Here is a 9,057-nt window from a genome sequence, read left to right as displayed (position 1 = left end):
TTAATGTATGAAAGGAAGTTATCAAAATTAGTATTTAGGCTTCGGATGTTTTGATGGAAGAACAAAATACCAGAATCCGAATCAAAAAACTCATTCACTTCATCAATTGAGCTTAAAAGAGTCGTTTCAGAATTATTCATTCGCTAACTTTGAAGTTTAAATTAACTAGCATCAATCAACAATTGCACTCTTTTCCATAAATTTGATATAAATGGGGGAGAAATAAATGAATCCTTTGAACAAATGAAAATCAATTTGGCAAAAGCAGCTCCACCAGAACATAATATGAATAGAAGAAAACAGTTTAAACTAACATGATTGATAATAAACAACGATAGACCGCTACAAAAATCTGTTATCAATTCGACTGGGATAGCCATCACAATCATAACGAAGCTTGATAAAGCTCTGAACTGAGTGATAAAATTTGTGTCACCAGTACTATGCTTTCCAATGCTGAAAATGTTATCATTACACAAAAATTGAGATAAACCAACTAGAGCACATCTCTTGACCCAATGTGCACAATTGGATTCATAACCTCTACGATATACTATTATCAAATAATATAAGTAATATAAAACGTTTGACCAACTAGAGAAATCAATTTTATATAGGAGAGAAAACAAACAATGAAAAATTAAACATTCCTTATTTCTACCCGAATAGCGAAAGCGAAATTTTTGCAATAAACGAAAGTCATTGATATTTTCCTCTAGTATTGAAACATTAAGAAAAAACAATTTACAGTCTATCGAGATCACTCAACGACGATATTTTCACAATCGGTTTACCCTGCTCCTTCCTCATTAGTATCCTCCCGTTCTGCACCCACAGATAAGCGTAGTCATATTTCTTCTTAGCCTCCCTGGCAGCTGCAAAAATTCTTCTCCGCGCCGGACTTAGACTCTCGTTGATGTAGACTACTGCCTGCTGCTGGAATCCAAGGTCCTGCGTCGATAAATTACGCTTAACCTTTCTCCTCGCCACCACCGAGAACTTGTCCTCTCTCCTGACAAATTTCACAATAATACCAGCAGGCCGATTGTCTCCCTTAGGTTTTCCCAGTCGATGGCAGACGTCAATTTTTTCTCTTGTTATATTAACATCAAGAGCATTACACACTCTCTTTACAGTTTCATACACATCCTCGTTTTTCGTCTCTGGTACTCCATAGATTTCAAGTGTATTGGAGCGTGTGTACTGTTCAGCATCTTCGAGCCGTGTCTCCAAGTCACAAACTTTCCTCTTAAGGCTTGCATTCTCTTTTTTCAAGTCCTCAATTAATCTAAGGCACTCATTTATTTTCAAAGTTTGATTAGTAATTGTATTAGTCTGGTCGTCAATCTTACTGTTTGCAAACTCGAAAGAAGCATTAAATTCCCTCTCCATTCGCTTCCTATCCTCTCTGGCCTCCTCTAGCATAAATATCACTTGTGATATGCTGGCATTGCCATCCTCAGCAGAAGACACAGCACTCATACTCTGCCTCCTCAACTTGGAACAAGGTGGGCATCTCCAAATCTGACCCTCGTTGACAATACATTCCACGTCTGCCTTGGTCATGTTAACACATTGAGGATGACTTAGTTTTTTACAATCACTACATGCAAGTTTGCTTCTAGTCGCCGGACTTGCAGCCTGGCATATTGTGCATGCAGATTTATCAGCCATATCAAACAATAAATTTTATGAAAGAACACGGTTTAATAGATAACAAATTAAAATATTATATGCGCCGAGTAAGCGAATAACTATGGAAAATAATTTGAAATGAAATATACGGAAATCAGGGTAAATATGACAATAGAAGGTAGTTGAAAGGAAAATTGCGTCAAGAGGGCTATCGTGACGTCTTTATACGGATATTGAATGGGAAGCCCCTGAAACTGGAAGAGGAATACGACAGACAAATGAAAGAAGGAAAGTGGATGCAAAGGATAGAAAAATTACGTGAATTATTGCGAAATAGAGAGTAAATAATAGAAAATAGCTTGAATAACTTTACGTGTAGAAGCTATCTCTTGTCGACCTGTAGAGTAGCGCAGCAACAGATAACAGAGCACTTGAAAAACAACGTCCAATCGCTTCAGAATCCAGAACTCGACTGAAACATTTAAACATTTAAACTCGACATTTAAACATTTAAACATTAACATTTAAACATTTAACATTTAAACATTTAAACATTTAAACATTTAAACATTTAAACATTTAAACATTTAAACATTTAAACATTAAACATTTAAACATTTAACATTTAAACATTTAAACATTTAACATTTAAACATTTAAACATTTAAACATTTAAACATTAAACATTTAAACATTAAACATTCAACATTTAAACATTTAAACATTTAAACATTTAAACATTTAAACATTTAAACATTTAAACATTTAAACATTTAAACATTTAAACATTTAAACATTTAACATTTAAACATTTAAACATTAAACATTTAAACATTAAACATTTAAACATTTGAACATTTAAACATTTAACCATTAAAACATTTAAAAATTAAAACATTAAAACATTAAACATTTAAACATTAAACATTTAAACTTTAAACATTTAAACATTTAAACATTTAACATTTAAACATTTAAACATTAAAACATTTAAACATTTAAACATTCAAACATTCAACATTTTAACATTTAACATTTAAACATTTAACATTAAACATTAAACATTTAAACATTTAAACATTAAACATTTAAACATTTAACATTTAAACATTTAACATTAAACATTTAAACATTTAACCATTAAACATGTAAACATTTTGTGCCTAAAGAAGATAATTTGAATAAAATTTAGAATTTAGAAATAGGCCGACACATCTAGAAAATACCTGAGTCTATACCTAATTCATGCAGGTGAACGGGCTAGAGTCAAGAAAACTTCAATTAATCTTGCCATGCCTGATTTAATAGGTTTATACTATAGAATAACACTACAATTTGAAATAATAGAAAAATACATACAGCTTCAATAAACATTGGCAACTAAAATCGAACAACAGAACAATAATTTCATGTTACTTTGTGACATTCTTCATCTGATTCGGGGCGCATTACTATCCCCGATTAGATAGCAATACGTCACAAAACCAAACAATATCAGTCATCAAATAACAAGTTCATTTCAACATGGAATTACTCAAGAAAGAAAAGCCCGTTGAACCCAAGTTTCGTCGATAGTAACCCATATAACCCATTTCATAATAATTTTGAATCCCCACTTTTGATTGACATTCTCGAATGAACCTTTGTTCCACTACACTGCACTTTCGTTGGTCTGTACGTTGCTTTATCGTCGGGGTTACAGTACCTTGTTTTTGGCGGTGAGCTTTTACCGGTTGAATTTGGCTTGACGGCGACGTCCTCTTACGTCCCTAGACCTGTCGTCTGAACGGGTGTCTTGAAGCGGTTTTACATAAAGTTGCGGAACCAAAGGGTGGTAGTACAAGAAGTTGGTTTGGGGACACACATGAACCGCTGTAAATAAATGTATTACAGCATTAATTTCTAACTCTTCCTACAATTCATCAAAAGCTAAAACAGGAGTTATCTATTGATTACAATTAATTAAATCTCTCATTCTATTTGAATCCTCATTTTATATAGATTTTTATCTTTAACTACTGATTCTTTTTATCAGAATTAATGGATCTTTCTTCACAAATAATTCAAATTGAAATGATGCTAACTTATATGATATTTTTCGTTTGGTTTGCGAAATCAATATAATTTTTCATATAGTAGCTCGGCTAGTATTGTTGGAAACTTGTGCGCCAGCCAACATTTATTTTATTTATTATTATGAACTATAGGACGCAATCCAAGTGTAAATAACGGGCATCACCCAAAAACTGCTCAGATCCTTAATTAAAAATGAACATTCCAGAGTTTATGATTTGATTTACCTAAAAATACAAGTACAAAAACTAGTATCAACTGAATTATGAATTTATCACCTAATAAAACAAGACACTTTATAACACAATAAAAGAAAAAAATATTGAAAATTTCACTTTAAGGAAAGATAATGTTTGCCTTATAAGATTCATCTTGTGGATAGTTTTTACCTTAATTAAGTAAAATTAGTAGACACATAGAAAAAATAATTTAAATTGTATTAAAATTTGAACATTCATTAATATAATGTCCTGGAGAAGAAAAACTTTCTTCTTCATATTAAGATTTCTATCATAAAAAATTTACTAAATCATTCAAAAGCCCTAATGACATAAGAAAACAGAGTCTGAAAAATATAAATTAAAAAATGTCATAAACTCAATATGAACATAATCTTAAAAGTTTCATTCCAATTTAAAGGCTATATTTCTGACTTTCAGCAATACTCTACGATAATATATCTCCAGAAACAATAACTCAAATGTAACGTAACTGAAAACTTTCTATACTTCTGTAGAAAAAAAATTTATAATTATCTTCCATCACTATAAAATCAAAAGGATTATTCTCACTCAATATTATTAACTTGAAAATAACAGGCTTTGTTAATACAATACTCTTATGGAAGTTTCAATCAATCAAATTCCCTAAATTATATTTTAACCTTATTTACGTACCTTAGCGGTTATTTGAAGAACAATTATTCATACATGAGAAGAAAAACACAATTAAACCTTTCAGGACATGGCACTACTAGTAAATTTAACTTTAATAAAAATAAAACTAACTGATGATATAAACTTGTAAACTTGCCCAAAAAGGGCGAAACATAATGACTACATCTTTACTCTCGTAGTGCTCCTAGCAAAGTGTCCTCCGAAACGTATCTGGTCTCTCGACTGGGAAATCCCACTACTGTATTTAGAAACAGGTCTCCTATTGGGCGAATGGAATCAATTTGACCAATCGTCGCGTGGCTTCTAGAGCCTTTGGACCAAATAGTAACTGCAAAATCAGTAGTTTGTTATAATTTCAATGCTTGCTGTTTTCCAACTTATCGCACTTTATGTCGCGACAAGAAGGCTAGTTTTAGAGATAATTCATAATCTACATTCCTCGACGACTCGGAGCCACAATTTTTAAATATCTATCATGGGAAACTCGAAGTCATGGCCGTTCATAATAGAGAGAGAAAATAATTTATTTAACTAACTCACTTACAATAATGGCTATAGTCTATTGCGTATTAAATTTACTATTATAAATTGGGAAAAGGCCTGAATTAAATAGAGTGCCTGGCACACTCCCCCTCCTTACGGTGTGAAACACGCAAAAAGAAATCTAATCAGGATATGTTACCATAGAGGCATTCTATATAATTTAGAGAGTCGAATTTCTAGATTGATAGTAGGATCCAATTTGAAGCGGGCCCTCTTCAAAAGAAATCTCTTTAATCATTCCGAAATTCAGCAAAATGTATAACTAATTGAGATTTGTGGCAAGAGTCTTTAAAACTGTGGCAAGAGTCAGGACAAAACAATATGGGCGTGTCCACTTTTCAAGTAGGTACTAAAGACGGACCGAGTATAATAATCTTGAATACTTCAATCACTTTATTGAGTCCCTGGTTATTTTCTTGGCAAAATCTAACAAGGGAAAACGTTTAAAAGACATCATAGTTTTAATTGGTTCTATGTTACTCTGCTGTTGTAAAATATGAAGCACATTGATTATAAAGTAAAGGATGAAACCTTTTTTTTTCATGCTGAATGTATTGAAATCTAACTATCATTACTATAGAGTTGAGAGTGCAACATATTTTTAACAATATAAAGCAATTCAGTAGACAATACTATTCTACATCGACTACGATTCAAAGATAACAATGATTGAAATAGCATTATTAGATCAACGTGAGAGCTATATGACACAAACGCAATTTTGCATTCCGCAATCATGAGAAAACACTTTTCATTATAATATTCTAGTAGGAAACCTCTACCACAGAATGCTAGTCAAAACCAAACTATGATCGAGTGCCAGACTATAATTTATCGCAAACTCAAAGTACGTGACATTTTCTCAAAACACTGGAAGAATAATTCTCAAGGCATGATTTAATAATATGAAAATTCAACCGGAACAACTATCTTAGCATTGGACTGCTACTGCTTGACTCCTGATTATCAACATTATTGAATTTACCAATACACTAACACATTAATAGGCTACTATTACACTATTACTGATTCTCAAGTTCACTGACATTTTCAACCTTACTGGAGCCCCACATAATTATTTCTCAACAATAAACTTCATATCCAACTAGTTTCAATTACTCTACTAGATCTCAAAATATCTCAACTTATTCACATGGAAAACTTGATTGCAATTTTACTATTCATCATTTAAAAAATTTATCATTTCATTAAAGATTTTCCTATTTTTTTTATTTATTAATTCTTTTTGACTACTTATCTCTAAAGGGTCCTACTACTGTTAATTACCTCAATTTAATTTTCCCAACAAAAATTCTATTTCCTTTTTGACACAAATTTTCCTACATATTTCTACCTTATATCCCCATTTAAATTTTTAATCAACCTTTCAACTCTCAACTACAGAATAATTTGAACTCATGCTTAACTCAAGAGATTTTCCCTTTTCATTTTAAATTCAACTAGAAGAATTTCACTGTTAATTTTATTTTAATTTAACCCGTTCATTAGTGTTCCAATATTCATTTCTACTTTCACTGACAACCATTTTAACATTACCTAGGTACTCGAAAAAGTTTCTCTGTTATTTTACCTTAACAAAAACTAAAATATTCACTTTAAATATTCATTGTCTAAAACCTTCAATTTTCGTTACCATACCAAATTTCTAAGCAACTTTAAACTCAATAATACCCCTTTTTTTTACCAATTTTTACTTGTGTTTTTGCGGCTGACTTTCCTACCAAGCATTAACGAACCTTTTGACTGGGCTTCCCTAAACTGCCTTATTCTGATTGCTTTCCTTACAATCACTACGAAGACTCACTAAATATTCTAGATTTCGGTTTACGTTATTCTACTGACGAGCCCCATAACTCTCGAATGAACCAGACCGTTTACTAGATACAATTAAATCTTAGCTCACACCATCTTCGGTGCCTTTCGCTAAAATTATACAATTCCACCGTACAAATTTGCAAGGTTAGTCACAGCTAAATTCCTTGATTTGTTACATGGACAGCTTTCGGGCAGTGCTCCTTTCTCTCTGGACACGGGCCTACACTCGCGCCGATTACCTAAATTCAACAACAACACACACAGGCAGGACATCCCCTTGTCCTCCTCTAAATCTTGAGTCTCAACTAAACAAACAAAAAAAATTCCCCACAGTCTACAGGAAACGTTACCAACACAACGGATCTTTACACTATCACTACGCATGCCTACCGCAAAAATCACACCTAAAAAAAAATATTTCCAATAATAAAACTGATTCACCTTTTCGAGAATAAACATTACTGATAAAGGGACTTAACAATCTCAACTCAATCAACTTATTCTTATACAAATTCCCAAGGATTTGATTATCGTTTCAACTTTAATCTACAATAACCAATTATTTAGTTTAAACATCTCAAGGCCAAAACTACTCATCAACTTTTCAAAAATACATATCAACAATAACTAATAAAACAGTTTCCTATTTATTCTCTGATTACCTTCGATCTACCTAAACTTATCAAAAAAATTCCTTTTTTCCTCAAACATTCTCCCATAATAATTTCCGAATTTTCCTAATTTACTTGGGTTGACCTTTAAAATCTCAATATTCCCTTTCACTACTACTATAATGATATTCAACTACCAGACGTGAGACCAGAATACGTACGTTGACATTACAATAATTTCTATCACCATTCACGGAATTACAGAATGCAAAAAATTTATTCAGCACTTAGAATCAGTTGTTTTTCACCTATGCTAGTTTCTTCTACTAATTTTTATTCTACCGTTAAACCTTTAATTTCTCAAAAATCAATGATACCTAACTTTATCTTTAAGCACTTCAAAAGATTTTCATTTTAATGGATTTACTGAACTTAATAACTTCCCTATTTCATCTACAATTATTTAAACTTCAGAAAAATTGGAGTAGCAACTATAAATTATTCATTCAACTTCAAACCCAAAATATTGACAGTTAACACGTTCACAGAATGAATTATTAAGTATAGACTCAGAAAAATTGATCTAGTATGATTAGAGTAAGTTATGAAAAATTTAATTTTTTTAGGAAATTTGAATTCCAGAGATTTAAATATCTCTAGACAGCAGAGTCGGCGCAGTTGTGTGCCTAAAGAAGATAATTTTGAATAAAATTTAGAATTTAGAAATAGGCCGACACATCTAGAAAATACCTGAGTCTATACCTAATTCATGCAGGTGAACGGGCTAGAGTCAAGAAAACTTCAATTAATCTTGCCATGCCTGATTTAATAGGTTTATACTATAGAATAACACTACAATTTGAAATAATAGAAAAATACAAACAGCTTCAATAAACATTGGCAACTAAAATCGAACAACAGAAACAATAATTTCATGTTACTTTGGTGACATTCTTCATCTGATTCGGGGGCGCATTACTATCCCCGATTAGATAGCAATACGTCACAAAACCAAACAATATCAGTCATCAAATAACAAGTTCATTTCAACATGGAATTACTCAAGAAAGAAAAGCCCGTTGAACCCAAGTTTCGTCGATAGTAACCCATATAACCCATTTCATAATAATTTTGAATCCCCACTTTTGATTGACATTCTCGAATGAACCTTTGTTCCACTACACTGCACTTTCGTTGGTCTGTACGTTGCTTTATCGTCGGGGTTACAGTACCTTGTTTTTGGCGGTGAGCTTTTACCGGTTGAATTTGGCTTGACGGCGACGTCCTCTTACGTCCCTAGACCTGTCGTCTGAACGGGTGTCTTGAAGCGGTTTTACATAAAGTTGCGGAACCAAAGGGGTGGTAGTACAAGAAGTTGGTTTGGGGACACACATGAACCGCTGTAAATAAATGTATTACAGCATTAATTTCTAACTCTTCCTACAATTCATCAAAAGCTAAAA

The 9,057-nt window shown here is 32.2% G+C and overlaps 1 protein-coding gene across 1 annotated transcript; it reads right to left on the bottom strand.

Annotated features, from left to right (window-relative positions):
- Positions 1–744: 744 nt before the first annotated feature.
- Positions 745–1,566, bottom strand: LOC120349629. Its single transcript, XM_039420101.1, has one exon. It carries the CDS (start codon positions 1,564–1,566, stop codon positions 745–747), a length of 822 nt encoding a protein of 273 aa, XP_039276035.1.
- Between the last annotated feature and the right edge of the window lie 7,491 nt (positions 1,567–9,057).

Source organism: Nilaparvata lugens, chromosome 2 (genome assembly GCF_014356525.2).
Source record: "Nilaparvata lugens isolate BPH chromosome 2, ASM1435652v1, whole genome shotgun sequence".
Classification (NCBI taxonomy): domain Eukaryota; kingdom Metazoa; phylum Arthropoda; class Insecta; order Hemiptera; family Delphacidae; genus Nilaparvata; species Nilaparvata lugens.
The sequence above is the reverse complement of the archived record's forward strand: the minus strand, read 5'-3'. Positions and strand labels throughout refer to the sequence as shown.